The sequence below is a fragment of the Aythya ferina genome (genome assembly GCF_964211825.1).
Source record: "Aythya ferina genome assembly, chromosome: Z".
Lineage (NCBI taxonomy): Eukaryota > Metazoa > Chordata > Aves > Anseriformes > Anatidae > Aythya > Aythya ferina.
This window is the reverse complement of record NC_140299.1, coordinates 77,475,263-77,496,452: the sequence shown is the minus strand read 5'-3', so window position 1 is coordinate 77,496,452 and position 21,190 is coordinate 77,475,263. Positions and strand designations below refer to the sequence as shown.

Sequence of the window (21,190 nt, the reverse complement as noted above, 5' to 3'; positions counted from 1 at the left end):
GCAGATTTACCCACCAGGTGTCAGTAAAGGATCTTTCCCTGTGGTCTCTGCGAGAGGCAGTCTGTTCTGAAGAGGTGCTGTCTGCCTGCCATACCTCTGCATTTCACATCTTGCTGATAGATTGTTCAGGTTTCGCCATCTGTCTGGCAAAGCAAGAAACAAAGAACTAGTATCTCATGGAACAGCGGTGAAGGCACTGAATCTAGCGTATCTTGAATAAGTGCAAGATTGAGCAGGGTTTTGGAGCAAAGAAAACTCTCCCATGATTGAGGGCAACAGTAATTAGGGGGAAAGAATGGTTGTTGAGAGCTGAAGAATGCAAAAACAACTTCTATTGCTAAAGCACGATTTTGCTTCTCACAAGGGGAGATCTTATTGCTCTTCACAACTACCTGAAAGGAAGCTGTGGGGAGCTGGGGGTCAGCCTCTTCTCGCAGGTAACTAGTGACAGGTCTGGAGGGAATGGCCTCAAGTTGCGCCAGGGGAGGTTTAGGTTAAAAATTGGGAGATATTTCTTCTCAGAAAGAGTAGTCAGGCATTGGGAAGGGTTTCCTAAAGAGGTGGGGGCATCACCATGCCTTGGGGTGTTCAAGGAAAGGTTGTACGTGGTGCTTAGGGACATGGTTTAGTGGGTGACATTGGTGGTGGGGTGACAGTTGGACCAGACAACCTTGAAAATAAAACAATAAATAAATATATAGTTAAGGTGGGGGAGGGAAGAGGTTGGTGGCACGGCAGGCCAGGATCATTATACTAGGGTGGGGAGAAAGAAACTCCAATACCTGAGAGAAACCAGACCCTCTGCACAACTTCCTCTGAGACACTCCTCACAACTGCCCAGAAGGGAGGCAATGGCTAGACAGACAGAAGCTGCTCTCAGCCATCCCCCACCATCACCCTTGGCACCCCCTCCCAGTTTCTTCCCGTCCTCAGGCCTTAACCACTAACACAGTCCAGTGCCAGACCTCATCTCTGGGGTGCTGACCGTAGGCAAAATCTCGTCAGTTTCTGCAGACGGTGATGCTTTGTCCATGGACAGGAGCATGCCAGTTGTCGTGCCCTCCTCTTCTACTTCTGACACAGAGGAGGCCTCCTCTGTGGGCATGGCCCCCTCTGCGGGTGTGTTGAGGAGACGAAGCACCCTGGGCCTGTGTAGGATGTGTGCCAGCAGGGCCCAGCAGAGGCAGAGGCCCTGAGAAGCAGGGCCAGGACACAGCTGAAGAAATACCCTGCGGCCTGTGTGGAAACAGCTGCAGTTGGAGGGGCCGCAGTGACAGCACGTAGCAAGGTGTCCCCAGTAGCACCTGCAAGCAGCCCCCAAAAAGCACCTGCCCGGAGCCTACGGGGCAGAAACGCTGACTTCTCTTTGAGCTCCTTGGCATAATGCTTGATGCCTCAGGCTGTCCTGCTAACTGAAACAAGGTTCTCCAATCTTCTCAAATTACAAAAAGTGCCACAGACAATTCGGAGAAATTTATTCTTCTGTTTCAGTCAAGTGGACACTAAGTTAAAACATTCAGAAAATGTTTATCCTTTTTCCCCTGTTGCTATTGTTAATTCTACATTATAAGAAAGCACCGAGGACAGGGAAGGTTCTCAGATTCCTTGATGCTTTCAAAGAGTGTGTAAAGCTTCCTAAAAGACCTCGGGAAGAAATTGTGGACAATCAGCAGGACAAAATGATGTAGAGCTCCCTGATTCAGGATTGGAGAAGAACGTGGGATACAGGAGTGAGCCCAACAGGAGGCCTGCGAGGTCAGCCACACCTTTTACCTGAAGAAGGTGCATCTCCAGGGAGCCATGCGGGACACGGTTCCGTGCAGGGAGCAGGGCAGGCCTGGAGGTAGTGCCGAGGGTTTGGAGAAGACAAAGCCCAAATCTGAATGATGCCGTGGATGTGCTGGATGGTAATTGTATTAGTAAAAGTAGTTGTATTACTACTTTGTATTTATTACTAACCCCAAACTAAAGAGGCGTTTCAGTGGCACACAGGCAGGAGGCCGAATGAACTGAGTCAGTAGCTGAACTGAGCAGGGGTCACACCCTCCAAAGCACCACAGAGAGGGGGAAGTGTCGTAAGTAGAGCGGTAACAGAACTTAAGCTGTAACTTTCCCTACTGAAAATTAAACAGTGGCGACAGAGTTAAAGACTACACAAGGTTGTTCATAGGGGACAAATCTAAACCTTTTATTAGCAGCATTCATTCCAAGGTTATGGCTGTAGATGCATTTTCTAACTTTGGATTTTAACAGTAGAGAAATGCAAACACACGTTGTCATTCATTCAAAGTAAGTTGGTTTGTTCCTTGTTTCCTTATTTATGTGGTATCACTAATTATAACCTGTTAAGCTGATTTGCATGAAGTAATCCCAGTTACAGTGAAGTGCTAAACCACTTAACGGTCTGTTCAGACAAAGAAAAAACTTTTCATGTGTCAATTACCAACCATGGGATTATTCTTTGTTCCAGCACAGCTGCAATTTAAAGAGAAAACTGCACGCTACACCAAGAGCTTCCTACAGAATACAAAGGACAAAAAGGACTTCTGATTGATTGTTCTATTTCCTCCTCAATAAATTATGAAAATATTTTCCAAAAAGGAATCCAAAATAATGCGTTGTACAACATATGTTCAACCTATAAACACTGTAAAAATATCTGTAGCAGAATACAAAACAGTATTAATACAGTAGGAGTTTTATTTACATCATCGGTACAGGATATAAAACTTTTTACATATACCCCTTAGTCTCTTCTTTCAGAAGGTTCAAACTTCCAAACAGCAATTTCCCTGAAGGTATAAATTTTAGTAAAGCCTTCAAATGCTGACAACTAATCAACTGTGCACTTAGGAAACCCACTGTACAACTGCAGAGTAAATTAAAATGTGTAAAAATAAAAAATAACTTAAGAGTGAAACTGATTATCTACAGTCTTTCAAACTATATCATTTACTGTTCTCTCTCTCACAGTATAAATTACTTTCATGGCTCAGAATAGGCAGGGAATAGCCTGCAATTTTGTATTCTGCTCAGGTCTGATCCTCCAAAGCTAAGGGGAAGCTGAAGAAATGTCTTGATACTGACACATGTTTAGATCTGGCTTCTTCATCCACCTAAGTAGCTAAAGGGTTACTGAGGTGCAGACCATCACTTTAGCAAAGGCCTTTGATGAATTTTAATCTATTCAGGCAACTCAGTTGTTGGTATTTTGTTGTACTCAGTCACTATCATATTCTTCTATTTTTAACTCATCTTCCTCCATAGCTGCTTGGGCTGCAACAGGCTGAGGCTGACTGCAAGGTAGTTCGCTTCCACTGCACTGGCTAGAAGAAAGAGGGAATCCATCTGAACCATTCTCGTGTGCTCTGTTTTGCTCCATCTGTACATCCATCTCTGTAGCATGCACACCATCATGGTCCCCCTCAAAACTAACAAACAGGTCTGGTATTCCAGGATCTTTATCAGTAAGTGTTTCAAGCTTTAACCTGTAAAATAATCATCACAAGATTAAGTTATTACCAAAAAAATAAGACACATACAACCCAACAACCACCCCCAAAAACCATTTCCTGCTCTAGCACAAGCTGCAGTATAAAGACCACCGGTGTAGCACCTTCCTGTTCACTGACGCTGAACAGCTTTCACATTTCCTGTCAGTAATTCCCTTTACAAGTCACATTTAATTCAAACTGTACACATTATTTTTTTACATCACTACCTCCAATATGTTTTACTTCTGTACACATCTACCAAGTATAGATATTTATGCCCAGACCTCAACGCTATATAACCTGCAAGACCGACAGAAGATAGAAGCTTCTCTCAGGTGAAAAACAGTACTATCTAACCTAAAACTAGAGCTACAGCAAGAGCAAAGTATCAAGTCATGTACGTTTTGTGTTCTTTCCCCAGTACTGTCTGGTGCTTGACGTTTCTTCCTTACGGTGACAGTGTTTTTGGTTAGCTTTCCTCAAGCACGTGAACTGCCAACAACTACCTTACTGACAACAGCCCACAGCACATCAGACCCCTTCCAAACAAGAACCAAGTCCATTACGACATGAAGCAACTTAACTTGAAACAGGCAACTTAAGACAAGGAGTGGAAAGTATTTCTTTTTACATTTCTTGTTTCTTTTACTATTTGGACTTCATCTTTGTAGCATCCCTACCCCAGTATGTTATCAATATTCCATTATTTATTTTCTCCATTTTACACGGTATTAATACACTTTCCCAAAAGTTACTGACAAAAGCTCATCCTGACAACAATTCAAATTTGTCAAAAAACATACAATCTCCCCAATGCCAATTTTCTTACTACGGCAGTATTCCTACCCACTAATAAATGTAATGGAAAATAATATTCTTATTTCTGTTGAAACATATATTATTAAAGACTACTTTATATAAAATAGTCTTAGATAAAATAAAGTCTTTAACAAAAGTAGTCTTTAACAAAATAAAGTCCTTAACAAAATAAATGATTTTCAATTGGGATTCGTGAAGGAAGCAAATACATACTACTAAAATATGTAAACTTCTTTACACTTCCTTTCCGAAATAGTGAACAAGCTAAAAGGATTTCAGTCCTACAAAGTTGTCTCTCAGATAAACTAAATGGTACACACGCAACTTATTAATGCAGGCACAAAAACTTTATCAGTATTTAGAGGTATGCTGCAGACAAAGTTAATGGCATAAGGAAGTCTATGATTAACTTGTGAAGTTATAAACAGTTTGGCTCAGAAGAATACAAAAATACCTCCATTTCTTCATGACTAGCAGCCGAATTGGCTTTTAATTCATATGTCAGGGAACAGCGTGGGTTTTGGTAACTTTACTAGGTAAAGTAGTTAAAACTCATGCAGCAGTATTACACTGATAAATTTAAGATGCTTTGTCAGATGCCCTGACAAACCCTTTTCTCTTGGCTAAAAAAACCACACAACACCTTATTAATAGAGGCCATCACAATTAAAATGTTTTAGTTTTTAGAGATATCAAGGTCATAGAAATGTATCTAAGTCTCTAATTTTTTAACAATCCCTATGGTTCAGAAGCCTACGAGAGTTATAGTACAGCATATCAAGCTATATTGCCCCATCAGCACTACAGAATCTGTAAATAGGCGACTGTAGCATCACAACTGAAAAAAAGTATTTTTTCAAAATTCTAACATCCAAGACAGAGGAATTTCAGTAGTTGTAGTTTTATGAAAAAAGCTACACAAAATAAAGTCAGTGCTGCTATTTAACTTCAGAGGAAGCACTCATTAAGTGCTTTTTAGTCCCACAGGCATACAATCGTTTCAAAGGTAGTAAGAGTAATTTCTCATACCTTCTTTCTTAAGCCTCTAACAAATGACATAACAGAATATTCTATCAAAGTTTCAGATTAATGTTTTATGTCATGATAAACAATGGGCAAAGCACACTACACTCATACCAATTTAGTTTTGTTCTCAATTAGATGTTCTTGATGGTAAAAAGATTTCATCCAGATCGTGCACTGAACAAACATAAGCATGTCTAGCACAGATAAATAGCATTCGATACAGTGGAAGAGAAAGCTAGACAAGAATATAGAAGTAAGACTATAGCTAAAATATTGCTACTAGCATCATAATATAGATTTGAACTGGAAAAAAATCTAACAGCCAAACTACTAAATGATCATGCTGCAAGTGAGGCAAAATGTCACACTACAGATATACAGTGAAATTGTTTTGTACAAAAACATCTCTTTTCTTAATATGTTGAGGAAGAAAGAAGGTATTGTATTTTCTTGAAGAAAGAAAAAGGCAACTTTACCTCCCAAAACGTCTTTTCAGGGGTAGCCTCCCAACATCTTGAATAAAAGCAATCTGAGCTGAGAACAAAGAATCACCAGTATCGTATTAAATACATCATAACGCACATAGAATTAAGCACACTGTAAAGCAAGTAATTCATCGAAAGTTCAGTTAGGTGGTCCTGCATAAGTTTCCTCATCAAAAGTTTATATGGCAGTATGATATACTTTGAATATGTAGTATATTTGTATATTGCCTACACAATTATAATACCCCTACTATTCATAATAACTCTACAGCACAAGTTTACAGCTTAACACATATCCTACAAAATGAATTAACCTGGACATCATGGCCTTAGTTAAGACATACAGCCTTTTAATAGACATAATTAACATAGCATAAGTGACCCACCTGTCTGATCAGTAATTTTGGGATTATGTATCATACAATGTAAATTTTTATGCATGTACTATCTGCTCATGGGTTACCTTTGTTACACATTTTTTTAAAATGCGCTGTAAATTTTGATTTTGTTTACTTCTTTCTGGGAAAGGCTTTCTAGAGCCTTTTAAGTCTGTTGAGGTTACTCAAAAGCTATCAGAAGCAATGAAGATGTAGCTAATGTAGTCTACTTGGTTTCCAAAAGGCTCCTAAGTCCCTTATCAGAGGCTTTTAAAAGAAGCCTTACGCCTAAAAGGACAACTTAATTAGTAAACTCTGATAATTAATGAATGGGAAATGGGGGCCATGTGTATGAGTTACCAGTTCACTCCTGAAATGGAGGAAAATTGCCAACACATCTCTGTAGATATCTGTGCTAGGATCTGCCTTACCCAGTATGCTCTCAAATGTGAGAAAAAGAGATACCTCGGGGCACCGAGTTAAATAGGCTAGTAAGGATGTGGGCATACAGAAGAACTGTGCAAGACCTTGAGACTGCACAATAGTCACATGATGAAATTCAGTGTACATAGATGCTCAAAATCTGTGCAGTAAGCAAGAGGGAAATAGGATTTTTAAGTACTCTAACACAAGGACCAGACTTACACATTTATAAAGCAATGTGTATGTATTGTGTATATCTCACCTATTACAAGACAGACAGCTTGTTTTCATTCTTTCAGTTACAAAAGCTTTAAAGACGTTCCTGATTTTGTTTCAAAACCCAGCAGGACAGCTTGAATTTTGATTATACACCAGCTCACTACCTCTGTGTGTACCATATGTGGTGGCTTTGGGGTTTTGTTTTTATTTGTTTTGTTGTTGTTGTTATTTTTGCTGAAGTGAGGCAAACGGACAGATGGAACTCACATTCTGAGTTACTAAAATTTTTCAGTATGCTTTAATATTCACAAAAATCTAAGAGCAAGTGTAACACTGATTTTACCTTGGTTTCTCATTGGATTTGCTAACATAGCAAGGTAAGGCAATAGCTCCGTCTGAAGACACTCTGGTGGTAAACAGAAGCTTGAGAAGAGAGATCTTGCAGCAAGGCAGTTTTCGTGATACTGTTAGAGTTGAGGAAAAAATTAAAAGTAAGAACTCTGCTAAAGTGAAAATTATTATATGTATTCTGTACCAGAAAAAGCAGCAGGATGACTTTCTTCTTGTCTGCTGGATAACTACGTACAAGCTTCTACAGAACAAATCCAGAAAAGAAAGAAGCAGTTAGAGTTGCCATATACAGATTACAAAAAAATGGTAAACTTCTTCATTTTTGTTTTTCACTGGACATTGAAGTTTACTGAAATTTTTATCCTTTATTTATAGTATTCCCCAACCATCCTAGGCACTTTTTAAAATTCTGTCAGTCACAGCAAGGCAGGTATGCATTCAAATGTTAAAAGTTGCCAAGAGCTTTGGTATCTCATGGACAAGCAATTTCTGATAACCACATATATTGCAAACTACTTCTGCATTATTATAAGAGTTTAAGGCAATTTAAACTACTTAAATTAAACTTACTTTTAGGAATATTTTAAAGTATCTCAACATTAACTGTGTTCCCATAAGGTGGGGGTTAATGCTGTCCCAGAGATACAGTAACTCTGACACAGGGAACACTGTTGGAGGTCTCCAGTTTATTTTTCCATTAATGAAATAACACAAGTAGACCTCTTCAAGCAAGTGTTCTTTACAAGTAGCTTATATTAAAATAGGGTATTTGACAAATTTAGCACTGCGTATAAACTTCACCTATACTACTCACACCACGTAGAAATATAAGTGGAATGCCTTCCTCAAAACATCAAGCATTTACCTTGTTATTGATGAAGAACCACTGGGGCTTATGCAGCGGCCGGAACCCCATCCCTCCTTGGCAGTGGGCAAAGGCTCGGGATGTGTTGGAATGTATCACACCTCGGGTAGCCACAGACGCGCTGTATTCTTCCATCACAAGCCGTGACTAAGATAGAAACTGGGCATTAGCTGAGCTCAAGGTACAATGCATCTCATTTGACTAAAACATGCTCTTTAACTGCAGTGACAAAACATGTTTAGCATGCATTTAGATTACTGCAGAACCTCTGGTCAAAGGAACTGAACAAAAAGCTAGCTCAAGTACTTCAGGGAGAAGACATATAGCCTCTGATACATTTAACACATTATTGTTCTACTTAAAAACACTTTGTAGAATATTTTACACTATTTTATAAAAATATGGTGTATTTAATATACCATATTGTATATATATATATACACACAGTATATATACACACTGTAGTCTATAAAATATACAATGACCAACTATAAAAAAACAAGTTGCACAGAAATTGTACACAAATGGCCTGCATCTCTCCTCCATTGGATGCAGTTTAACAATTCACAGTCACCTGTATCATAAGTTTGAAATAATACAGCTTAGTTCTTATTAATGTGTACGAAAATTTCCTTCTACTATTTATAAATACTCAGAGAAACATCTAGCAGCTCAATTTACATATGTATAAAATGACACTTACATTCCAGTTACTACAAAGGACATCAGCGGTGCTCAGGTATTCACTGGCTCTCACAACATCATCTATGTCAGTAAAAAATTCTACGTAGTTCTGGTGAAGGTATAAATTAAACATGCTTCCAGACATGTGTGATTTTTCCACAATAACCTATTGGAAGTGGAGGGAACCACAAGAAAAAACTTCAGGTTTCATACAGTATAAAAGGAAACCTATCCCATAGAAGTTATGACACATTTGGATGATTACAGAGCTGGTGCATGACCTACAAAGGGAAGGGATGCCACCCAGAGGGACCTTGACATGCTTGAGTGATGGGGCCCACAGAAACCTTGTAAGGTTCAACAAAGCCAGGTGCAAGGTCCTGCACCTGAGCAAGGGCAATCCCAAACATGAATACAGGCAGGGTGATGGGTTGATTGGGAGCAGCTTTGAGGAGAAAGACTCGAGGGTACTGGTGGTTGGAAAACTGAATACGAGCAAGCCAGGTGCACCCACAGCCCAGAAAGCCACCCGTACCCTGGGCTGCACCAACAGCAGCGTGGCCAGCAGGCCAAGGGAGGTGATTGTCCCCCTCTGCTCTGCTCACAAGCAAAGGGAAGGATGGTTTCTTCCCAGAGACAACTAAGGGAGGCTGGAAGGGCAGAAATCACTGCTGTCTTAAGCTCTCCAATGAATGACAACAGGAAGGTGAGCTCCGACTCCACTAGATCACACAGCAAAAATGTGAGAGAGAAATCATCACAGCCTGCAGCAAGGGTAAGTCCACCCTTCGATGCCAGTCAGAAATTTCTCACCTTACTGACTATCACTGACGATACTCAAGACTAAACAAGACTGAGAACCTCATTGGCCTTTGAAGTTAGCCTCCAGAGGTCCCTTCCAGATTATTCTGCAACTTAGACCGATTGAGTATATGAATATTATGATTAATGACAAAGGCACTTGAGAATTTGTAACAATCACTCAGGTTTATGGTTTGGCTTCCTCCCATATCAAATTGGAATCAAGCAATTAATGCAGATATACCTCGGGCTGAATAAGCAAGGTGTCTCGACGGTATTCTGATAGGTGAGAAGGCAGCTGAAGAACTTCTGACTCTGCCAGAGGTTCTCCTAAAAGGAATTGTATAATCCTTAGTCCTCTAGTACCACAAATAACGTCATGTTACTGCATACTATCAAAGAGCTGACAGGGGAACGAGGTGGCGAAGACACACATTTCAGACATTAAATTCAAACTCAGAAAATCAATGAGACTGAGAGCAAGAACAGAAATGTGCAATTGCATAAACAGTAGTTGTCATATATAGGGAGCATGATTGTTAAGCAACAGTTGACTTTACCAGGTTACACAGTTTTCACTTCCTAGGAAACTGTTTATGCCTGCATCAACAATTAATTACATAGTCAACAGCAGGTAATTAGAAACACTATGCTTCATATAACACATTTCTCCTAATAATTTTCATATTCCCTCATCTCACCATTTCTGAATTTATTTTGGAACAGATGCTGTGCATTATTACATAAAGGTGAACAGCGAACAGCCAGTGGCATTATGGCTCCTTATTTAGCTGAGCGTAGGTAGTATTACAGCATAAGTATCAAATTCTTATGAATTGTATTATTTAGATGTTAATAAAGGACCGTAGCCATACCCAGGAAGCAGAGCTGAAGTAAATTTGCAGAGCCTGAGTGTATAAAAATCAGTGAAGTTAAAAGCATTTTGGAGAGGTGGAAAAGGAGATGGGGTAGTGTAATAAAAAAAAAAAAATGTAGGGAGGAAAAGACAGCACAACAAATCAAAACCATACACATCAACAGGGCAGGCAGCAGCCAAAAGGCTGCAGGGCCATTTTGTAATCTCTAAGAAAACAGTTGAGTTCAGAACATAAATGCATAATTATGTATAATTCTACACAAAAGGAAAATTTTGCTTTTGGGCAAAGCAACAAATGTGATAGCTATCTCTCTAGCTGTAGGTGCATGACAGCAGATGGACCTAATGCAACTAGAGGTATGTATTGTATTACATATATGCAGTAGATTCGTTAATGAAATGTGTGCTATTTCTCTATTACATGCAGACTGCTGCAATCTCAGTTACCAGAGGCATTTATTACTATCTTTATACTGTTATATGAGAATTAGGGGTCACCCTAAGCCTTACTTTATCAAGTCTAGCTACTAGGAGCTAACATACTTCTCCTACTGACAAGGAAGAGTAAGGCAAAGTTCTCTTACTTTTGCAGTAAATTATTTTCCCCAGAGCATGGAAAAGAAAGATAGAAGCATCTTTGCCACCAATAGCTTGTATCTCCTGGTCTTCTGAAGGATCGCATTTACTTTTCTTTCTTGATTTACACACTGCTGCTGCTCCATGTTTTAGTGTGGAGTTGCCTTCCTTCCTTGACCAAAAATTTTTCTCCAATGAGAAGTCTATCAATAAAAGAAACAATATGACCATTATGAAGTAAATAAATAACTAAAATCTATGATACAGAAAAAGTTTTAAAAGTAAGGTAACTAAGAGAAAGCACATTTGTTAGGAAGGCAACCTCATCACCTAAACTAGCATGATTTATTACACTTTTGCCCCTTAAGCCATAACTAAGATGCCAAGCATTTCTTCAAATAATAAACACCTGTTCTTAAAGAAAAGCTGGCATTCTTTCTTACTTCCCCTAGTCCTGTGTGCCCAGCTTATATTTTATTTATAAAGAAGACATTTTTAAGTAATTCAGCTACAAGTAATGTAAATGGTATTTTCATTATATTTGGTGCAATTACCCATTTCTTTTCTATTTGCAGGATATGTTTAATGCTCTTACTGAAATATATGAAGGCAAAGAAAACCTTTCATTTAGTGATTCTTCCAACAGCCAACTATTTCTGCAATAATCTGAGCTCCACGGAATAAACCCCTTCTTTTACTTTAATCTAATATTCAAAAATTTAAACCCCAAATTTGATTAGTGGCAGATGAGATGTCCTCTGTCAAACTAAAGGAACTTAAAGTAGTAATCTTTCTCTTCTCTCATGATTATCATGGATCCCTTTTACCCATTAATACTACCATAGAGAACATATCATTTGTCTTACACACAGAAATTACATGTATGTAAAATAAATTCTGCATTTTGATGGCACACAGAGATGAACATGAAGGTGAGGTCCCTCAAAATTTTCACTGGCTGCTGATCTAACTGAAAGACCTGAGCAATTAAATAATTTCCATTTGACATGAGGACAGCTCTCTTGATCAGTGTTTAAAAAGAAAAAATGCAAGAAGGAACGTATGCCTTTATTCTCTCCAAAGTTCTTTATATAACCCCCACGTTTTTACACTTCCAAGATGAGTTTATCTAAAATTACACAAACCGGTCATTTTTAAGACTACTTAGATTTTCTACAGTATGTATAAAATATATATATAAAGCATCTTGGCATCCACCAGTGAGCTAGACCAAACTACTCACAGGTACTTTCAGCCTACTTTTTATTCATTTAATGGCACTACAATCAAAAATGTTTTGTTTTGTTTTGTTTTTTATTTCTGATGAATCAAACAGTAAAAACTATCTGAAGAACTTAGTTTCCATGTTTACAATTGAAAACTAGAAACTTGACTTTCTCCCCAATTACATGTAAAAAACACAGCTAGAAATCCATTTCAATATACTCTAAAACCCAAACCACAAAGACGTGAAACAACATTTAATATATTCCACATTTTCAACCTGAGAAGTGGAATAGAAAGGAAATGAACAAAAAACAACACAATCACTACCAGCTTTAAGAAGTACCACAAAAGTCTACTTCTTTATTTCTGGTTTGAACGTAAATGCTGGCATCATCTACAGGTTCTCAGAATAAACTACAAATACCAGAGACCACGTACCAATTTGTTTCCCTACATTTTGACTTCCAGCACTTAAAAAAAGACATAGTAAGTCTTTTCTTTCTACACTGGAACATTTAAATAATCTTAAACTAAGTCTGATTTACATTGTATAGCCACATATTTTAAAAGCAACTATAATGCTGAACTTCACAAAGCTATTCTATAATCCTGTCAATAACTTCATAGAAGGTCATGCTACCTCACAGCTTTTCAACTTATCAACAGCTGTAGGCACTCGAAATTTCAGAAACACCACGCATGAATGGCTATTTCAGAAATGCTATGTGAGCACAGATGAGGACATAAACAATTTTAAAGAACCAAGCAGTGAAAATAATTCTTTCAAATTAAGTTTGCATCATAAATGCTCTCATCAGCAAATGCATAGTGGTTAACAAAGGTATCAAGAGGAAGAGAGGTCACTGCATTAAGCTACATCAATACACATGTAGCAGATACTTAGAAATGACATAACACTCAACTTATTTGGCTTTAAAGAAAAAAAATCCTCCTCTTCTTGCTGCAGCGCATCAAGTTAAAAATGTTTTCACACAGCTCACCTAGCAGCTTCAATGGTGAACAGCATATCTTTACAGCAGCAGTGGTCAAAACATCATTCACTTTCATGAAAATCACAGGTATTTACCTTTCATAGAAGAAAACTGAAGACTGTTTATTGCACTTCTTATATCACCTGAACAACCTCTGCAAAGCAGCTCTAGAGATGTTCTGTCAGGAGCATAATGCTTATCTCCATTCTACAAGGAAAAGCAACATCCAAAGTAATAACAAAAAGTAGGATAAGGAGTATTTGAGTAATATTATGACTGTGGGTACTCACCTCTGATATAGACCATAAACAGATTATATCAGGACCCAATTAGAAGCTCAAGCAAGGTAATAGGTCTAATTTTAAAACATTTAATCAATTTAAACACATTGCCACAATTTATATAACAATATACTAGAGAAAACAAGGCGCAGGGGTCTTTCCAAGCTGTTAGTCAGTACTAGAATACATTGTAATCAAGTATTGGGCAATAACACAGGATTCAAGTTAATGACCTCTTCCTGTCTTACTGGATAAGATGGGATTGTCTTCTGCTCTTAGTGTTTTCAATATATATGGTTTCTGTAAAACGCAGATTTGAAAGTTTATACCAAGGATCAAGCGGAACTCAACTGAAAAATAAGATGGCTTTCCCCTTTGTTCCTTGTATTCTGCTGTTTTTTAATACATTTTTTTCTTTTGTTGAGAGAGGGGCGGGTTGTCACATGATCAAAGATCAAGCAATAAAAACAATAAAAAGTAGCAATAACATATTTTGTATATAACAGCCTGATCCTAGCACTGCGCGCAAGTTCAGTTTTGACAACTTACCATACTAGCTTCTGTTGCAGCTATTCGATTAAGAACTTTCATCATATTTGTTGGTGCAATAGGCTTGAAACTGTTAAAAGTCGTTAAAAAAATCAATTAGTTCCTCACTTCTCATTTATTTTGATGAAGTTCTTACTTCATCAAAGATCTTACCTGATAATTGAAATACACAGCTCCTCCAGAATTTCTTTTGGAAATAGTAACCTCTGGTTGCTGTCTCCACTGAAGTTATCTGAGATTATAAATATAAGGGGACATCTACTTGTACGAACGAATCTCCTAAATTGAAAAACAAGCAGGTGAAACAGGAATCAAACTCCATTTAACACAAGCGGCTAAGGCTAACTTTTAAAAGTTTGTTTATAACTAACCTGAGAATTTCATGTAGACTGCTAGGGTCTCGATAGAATTGGTTTGGTATGTCCTATTCAAAACAAATGAACTGCTGTCATTACATTCAAATGTAAATATTCTCTCCCTCAGACTGACTGTAATGCCACACTACACTGCTACACATTTTGTCTTCCTAGTTACCTCGCTTTCAACTAAATCTGAATGCAGTTAACACGGAAAATAATCAGAAAGAAAAAGAAAAAAAAAAAAGCCTAATATTTCTTTCTTTCCCTATGGAAAACAATTATCTAAAAGAAGCATTTTTTTTTCTATCCTTGTTTCCCAAGAAACAGCCATGTATGACCACATTACCTACTAGACAGTTTTATTCAGACATAACAGAAATACTCAGGGCAGCGGCTCCACTGCAGAAGGAGCCAGGATATACTACTCGAGATAGGAGAGAATCTAGACCATGAGCTGACTTTATGAAGAGCAATCACAGGAAACCATGCTAATTTATACAATACGCATATTCTCAAGTTCTTCTATACTATCTTGCATCTTCAATAAACAAGAAAAGTGGTAATTTTTCCATCTAACTGTTTAAACACATACACATTTCTAGAAAGCGAATCATACAGAAGTACAGATTGGATTTTTCAATATTGCTTCACAATCTGCATTTTAGTAATCTATTTCTGATTTCTGTATATGAACTAGTGTCCAACTTCTGCCTGGCAATTAGCTTATGTGGTTTAAGTAGGGGTAGAATTTGATTCTAGTGTGCTGTCAAGACTCAAAAAGTAGTAACTCATCTGCAGAAAAGTAGTCAAATTTGTGGCAACACCAATTCACCAGCAACAGCTAGCTAGCATGTCAAGTTTATCATAAAAATTTTCACTTACTTCAATGAGAATAAGCTTTTTATCATTTCCTGAGGACTCCCCAAGCATCTGAAGTTTGTTATACTTATTTGCTCTTAATAGAAAATCCTGAAAAAGAGCTGCTTGGGCCTGACTCGGAAACGTATGAAAGTTTGAGACTGAAAAAGAAAATTAATTAAAAAATGTATTCTACTTGGTATAATATAGAATACATAATAACTACAAGAACTAATTCCCACGCATGCTACTTTTTGATAAAAGCCATTGAACACCAGCAGCCAAGCCCTTTAGCAAACATAATTGAAATAGAAAACTATTTTTACAGAGTAGAATTCAGCTGAGGACCCAAAGACACACAGTTATTTAACTAGTTCAAATGATATCCAGGATATTACATAGCTCTCTGTGTGCACTGTAAACTATTTTGGAGTAAACACTGTAAAAAAAAAAATCCCTTCCCAAATAAAAGTAAGACTCTTATTAAACTCTAAGAATCTGACTTATATGGACATTGTATTTTTAATTCTTATGCCTCTGTCACATACGAAGCCAGATCAAACTATGAAAATCAAAGAAGTATAAGGAAGGAAAAGAAAAAAAAATCAAAATACTTACCGTGGCCAAATACACTTCTTAAATCTTCTTTTGTAAAGTCTGACAATATTGGATTGGTCCATTCTTGCACGTGAATGTCAAGATCTTTTGCTAATATTTGTATAGTTGCTGTCTTTCCACAGCCAGGAGGACCAGTTAATAGTAGAACAGAGCCACCCTGTCAAAGAAATAAAATAATCCCCAACATTACAAATAAAGACTAAAGCTTGTCTGAAGAAGAGTTCTTCTACATTTTCTGTAGTACCGATACTGACTCTCTTTTACAAATAAAAACATAGGTAAGTATTTTGTGTTACTGATTTACCTGTTGGCTACTCTGGAACAGCTGGAACAGAAGTCGGGAAGGCATGCTGGCATGCTCCCAGATTTTTCAAAGGAGTCTGCTTGCTTAACTGCACACCAACATAATACATACAGGAGAATCAGCTTTGAAAAGCACTAGTTGGGACTACTAAATGACACATCAGTGTAAGAATGCCTCTTATCAATCAAGAAATTAAAATACCCTCTTACTTCAAGTCACTGTAACTGGAAATTCGCCGTGCTATGTAAAATTAGTCTTTTGGAGATAAAACACAGTTATAAGCACAACCAAACAGGTATGAACTGACTGAATGCTACAAAATAATGCTGCTGGGGAAAAAAAATAGAATTCAGCTCTGCTTCCCTTAGCTGTTTAAAACCTAAACTAATGTAAAAGCTCTAACCTACGTTCTTAAGAGATTTCTTACAAAGCAATATAAACACTACCTAAAAGTAAAGTTGTTTTTTTTTTTTTCTTCCTGAAATTAAAAGAATGTTGAATCCAGCTTGTTTAGACAGTTCTGTACTACTGGCTGCTAATTTTTAGCAAAATTACCTGCTTTGGTGGCCTCTGAAATGCATGTGTTTTTAACCAGGTTTCAACTTCTTCAATTTTCTTCTTTTGCACAGCAAGGTCATTCTGAAACAAGATGAAAACATATGAAACACATATATATGTGCATCCTGTCTTCTACAACTTTAATGATGGGATTCAAGAACAGAATACACACAGACTAGAACAATAACGTGTATATTCCAGTTACATATGTTTATGCTATTATAGAAGTAACAGAAAGCCGATCATTGGAGCTTCTTTCCTCAAACAACCAATTTTCCATTGCCAGCACTATGGAAATAATGAATAACTTATTATTCCTAAAGTAATAACATTATAATCCTTCATGGTAGTATGCTTTATAGCTATTGCTAGAGCTGATAGTTTTTAGGCCTTACTGACTCTAAACCTGCATATATTTGGGGGATTTCTGCAGATTTTGTGCAACTTACTTGCGTTCTAGTCTTCCTCTCCAGAGATGAACTATTAAAAATTTCAACATAAAATACAAGTACTACACTTAGTTCTCTATCCTTCCCCTAGCTGTGGATTTTTCTAGTACTCGTGGCTGACAGATTTAGCTAAAATTTGACAACGTATTCAAAAGTTTAGAAGTTGATGGAAAAGAAACAACACCTCATCAGCACCTTTGTATCCTCAGGAGGCCTGCTAAGAAATGCACCTTATACAGACAAGTTCATTAAAACCTTCAATACAGAGAGTAGATAAATCAAAACAGTACTTTACTGCCCTAATAAAATACTACATATTTAGGACCCAATCAAGTTGGATTAGAAAGACGAGCATGATACATTACAGTGTAACATTACTATTATTTTAGTACTTAGAATAACTCTCATACCTGAGTTTCAGGTTTGTATTTATCTACCCATGGCTCATCTTGGGATTGGCTCTGATTTTGTCTGCATTCGTTGCCAGGCAGGTCTACTGAAGATGACTTTGTTCTTTTTTTGGGCAGAACTTTGCTTTTGCTACATGCCGGCACAGAAGACAGGCCTTTGTTCTGCTGACAATTTCTTCCAGAGTTGCTTCTAGGCAGCTTTGCAGAAACTGTGCTAGAAGAAACAGCTGTGTTTCCAAAGAAGTCATCAAATGAATCTGCCAACCAACCTTTTACCTGGTAAAATCAAAAATAATAATAATAAAAAGTTATTATTGTGGCATTGTCTTCCTTTCTTCAATAGAGCACAACTGTCTCCAGAAAATTCAAGATTTCTAGCAGGTGTGTATAAAAAAATGCCTTGTAGATGCAAAAGAACTTCATTAAGATTGAGAGGATATTTAAAATGAATGCCAGCTAGCAACAAACGCTGACACTTACTCTGCTTGGACTGTATCAATTACAGGCTTCTTAAGGGCCAAAGAATAAAGTTAATATTTACACCTTGTGTCAGAGGATTTTGCAGCAAAGTGGCAAACCAGAACAAGCTGAGATCTCTGCTAAAACACATTTAAATAAATAATAATAAAAAAAAGTAAAGTTAAAACAGAAGAATGGAAAAGCAGCATAAGCTTATCAACAGCCTTCACATTAAGATCAAGTTTGTGTGGTCTCTTCCATTGTAAAGACTTTTTCCCCCATTTACAAGGCAGCTTTTCTTCAAAAACTAGAAATATATAACAGAAAATCGATGTGAAGAGCATGATAAAATCAGGTGTTGGTGTTCATCTGCCACACGAGGCCATACGGACTGATGGACTGATCTCGGGTCAGCGGCCGTGCCGTGCATCACGAGCCGGTCAGCAACACGTAAAGAAACCGCTGTTCGTGGTTTATTTTTTTAAGACAATTTACTTTTGCACCTGAGGAACACCCTGCAGGGCCGGTGTCCGAGCTCGCAGGCCCTGAGCTCCCTCTGAGGCCACCTGCGTGTTGCCAGAGGAGCAGAGCCAAGGGCCCCACGCGCCGCTTGCTGGCAGGACGCGCTCTCAGAGCACAATATTTTTACGAGTTTAGGAGACTTCCCGGGGAAATCAGACACACAAATACACGCTCACGACCCAGAACTCTCCGAAAATTAAAAAAAATTAACAGGAGCCTCTCAAAAAAAAAACACGAATGGAGGCGCTGCGACAGCACCCCCCCCCCCCACCGCCCACCGGCCCCCGAGGAGGGGCAGGCTCCTGGCCGCCCGCGTCCCCCTCAGCCCGGGGCCGGTCCCGGTGCCTACCTCCGGCTGCCTCCCCGCGGGGCTCCGGGACATCGCGGCCGGCAGCGGGGCCGGCAGCGGGGCCGGGGCTGCTGGCAGCTCGGCCGGGCCTCGCTGGGTCCTTCCTCAGCGCCCTCCCTTAGCTGCCCGCCTCAGCGCCTCGCCTCGCCCCGCTCGGGCTGTGCTGTGCTGTGCTGTGCTGTGGGCGGCGGGGCCATGCGGCGGCCCAACGTGCTGCTCACCGGTGCGGGGACGGGGGGGCACGGGCAGGGGTTTGGGGACACGGGCAGGGGTTTGGGGACACGGGCAGGGATTTGGGGGACACGGGGAGCCCCTTCCTCCTTGTCCTGCCCTCGCCTCTCTCTGTGCAAAGCCGCCCCCCCCCCCCCCCCCCCTTTCTGGTTTCCCCTCAGGAGGGGCTCTCTGGAGGGCGCCCGGCTCCTCACGCTCTGACCTGTTTTTGTTTTTTTTTGGATTTGTTTTTTTTTTTTTTTTTTTTGCTTTAGGTACGCCGGGTGTGGGGAAGAGCACGCTGGGGAAGGAGCTCGCCTCCAGGACTGGGCTGACCTACATCAACGTGGGGGACCTGGCCAAAGAAGGTAGGCCTGAAATGCCTTTATTTTCCAGAGCCTTTCGCTTCTACAGCGCTTGTTTTGCAGTAAAAAATAATACAACGGGTTTGCCTTAGTGGAAGTGTTTTTGGTGGGGTGTGCTAAGGAAACAGTGGGAGTAAAAATGTTTTTTTTTGCAGCGTTACGCTGTTTAAAGGTAAGGAGTGTGGTATTGAGATGTGCTTGCACTGCTACGAAAGCTTAGCAGGCGACCTTATAAAATGCAGACAGCCAGACTCCTTGGAGCAATTAGGTGAAAATCACGGTGTCAAGGTAAGAGAAGAAACATCAACACTTTAAGCAGTAAAAAAGAAATTTGAAATTTAGTAGGCCAGCAACTGAAGGCCATGCGTTGTCTGTGAAGCATCAGATGGGTTGTGAACCTGGATTACCCACACAGTGGGGAATCACTCAGAGGAGGTTCCTGTCATCAAAAAGTACATAAACTGTGTTTTGGAACTGGTAGGGGCACTCTCCTCCTTGTGGGGCACCTGCCGTTGCAATCACGAATAAATTGATACTTCACTGAGATCCTCACCTAAGTTACTGGCTATGGAGTGTTTCTCACAAAACCACTCCTGTAACAGTAATTTATTAATCAATGCAATGCAAGTGACAAACCTCTCTTTATAGGAATTTGTAGAGGTTGGACATGGTGATCTTGGGGGTCTCTTCCTGTGTAGGTGATTCTGTGATTCTGTAAATGAAGCACTCCATGCTCTGTACAGTATTTTTGTCTGTACAATATTTTTGTTTACAGCCTCCCAAAACAAACGTAACTATATTTTTAATAACTCCTGCTATTTCACTAACGTGCATGAATTATTTTTGCTGCAGGAGAACTATATGAAGGTTTTGATGAGGAGTATGAATGTCCAATTTTGGATGAAGACAGGGTAAGTTCAACTTCAAACCCTAGGATTTTTGCATTTGTTTTGATCATTTCCTGTGATGTCACATAACCTTGCCTGTCTGTTTTTTTTACAGGTAATTGATGAGCTAGAAGACAAGATGCGCGAGGGTGGAGTTATCGTTGATTACCACGGCTGTGATTTTTTCCCTGAACAATGGTTTCATATCGTATTTGTACTTCGCACAGACAACTCATATCTGTATGACAGGCTGGAAAGCAGGTATGTCACACAATGAATAAGTAAATTGCTGTTGTGTGACTTCTTCACAGATTTGATTGTGATATCAACTACTGATTCTGCATGATATATTTTGTAGTTCTCTCTATACCTGAGGCTTAGCTTGGTGCTGTTCTTGTTTTTCAGGGGTTACAAAGGGAAGAAACTACAGGACAATATTCAGTGTGAAATTTTTCAGACTCTTTATGAGGAAGCTATGTTGTCATATCGGGAGGAAATCGTGCACCAGTTACCCAGCAACACTCCAGAAGACCTAGAGAGAAATTTGGATCAGATTATGCAATGGATTGAGCAATGGATGAAGGACAACAACTGACATTTGCTGAAAAAGTAACTGCTGGCCTCTTCCTGGGAGGTTTAATAAATGACATTTTTTAACACTTGTATGGTTAATTAAAATTAATTTAATTGTGGTTTGACGTGGTTGGAAACTAGAAAAAGCATCCAAATAGCCAAGCTGTAAGGCTTTGGAACTGCCTGTGAAGCCATGTGGGAGAGGCATATAGGAGAACTGACA

The 21,190-nt window shown here is 39.1% G+C and overlaps 2 protein-coding genes across 2 annotated transcripts; one reads left to right on the top strand and one right to left on the bottom strand.

Annotated features, from left to right (window-relative positions):
- Positions 1 to 2,163: 2,163 nt before the first annotated feature.
- Positions 2,164 to 19,062, bottom strand: RAD17 (RAD17 checkpoint clamp loader component). The gene is made up of 16 exons (XM_084505165.1): positions 18,933 to 19,062; positions 17,603 to 17,878; positions 16,741 to 16,824; positions 15,882 to 16,038; positions 15,288 to 15,424; positions 14,418 to 14,470; positions 14,200 to 14,325; positions 14,047 to 14,116; positions 13,312 to 13,423; positions 11,006 to 11,200; positions 9,789 to 9,874; positions 8,763 to 8,909; positions 8,060 to 8,206; positions 7,187 to 7,307; positions 5,816 to 5,873; positions 2,164 to 3,488 (listed from the first exon to the last, which is right to left on the bottom strand). Exons 1-16 carry the CDS (start codon positions 18,963 to 18,965, stop codon positions 3,221 to 3,223), a joined length of 2,070 nt encoding a protein of 689 aa, XP_084361291.1. The 5' UTR covers positions 18,966 to 19,062; the 3' UTR covers positions 2,164 to 3,220.
- AK6 (adenylate kinase 6) lies at positions 19,024 to 21,053 on the top strand. Its single transcript, XM_084505185.1, has 5 exons — positions 19,024 to 19,155; positions 19,418 to 19,510; positions 20,360 to 20,418; positions 20,510 to 20,655; positions 20,800 to 21,053. The coding sequence occupies exons 1-5, from the start codon at positions 19,128 to 19,130 to the stop codon at positions 20,987 to 20,989; spliced, it is 516 nt and encodes a 171-aa protein (XP_084361311.1). The 5' UTR covers positions 19,024 to 19,127; the 3' UTR covers positions 20,990 to 21,053.
- The last annotated feature ends 137 nt before the right edge of the window (positions 21,054 to 21,190 follow it).

Excerpts from the sequence above, each read along its gene's own strand:
- RAD17 (XM_084505165.1), bottom strand. The coding sequence starts at position 18,965 with ATGTCCCGGAGCCCCGCGGGGAGGCAGCCGGAG. Across the intron at positions 13,424-14,046 it reads CTGCAACAGAAGCTAGTATG|AATGGAGATAAGCATTATGC; the intron begins GTAAGTTGTCAA and ends TTTTCCTTGTAG. Across the intron at positions 3,489-5,815 it reads CTGAAAAGACGTTTTGGGAG|GTTAAAGCTTGAAACACTTA; the intron begins GTAAAGTTGCCT and ends ATTATTTTACAG.
- AK6 (XM_084505185.1), top strand. The coding sequence starts at position 19,128 with ATGCGGCGGCCCAACGTGCTGCTCACCG. Across the intron at positions 19,511-20,359 it reads GGGGGACCTGGCCAAAGAAG|GAGAACTATATGAAGGTTTT; the intron begins GTAGGCCTGAAA and ends TTTTTGCTGCAG. Across the intron at positions 20,656-20,799 it reads TATGACAGGCTGGAAAGCAG|GGGTTACAAAGGGAAGAAAC; the intron begins GTATGTCACACA and ends CTTGTTTTTCAG.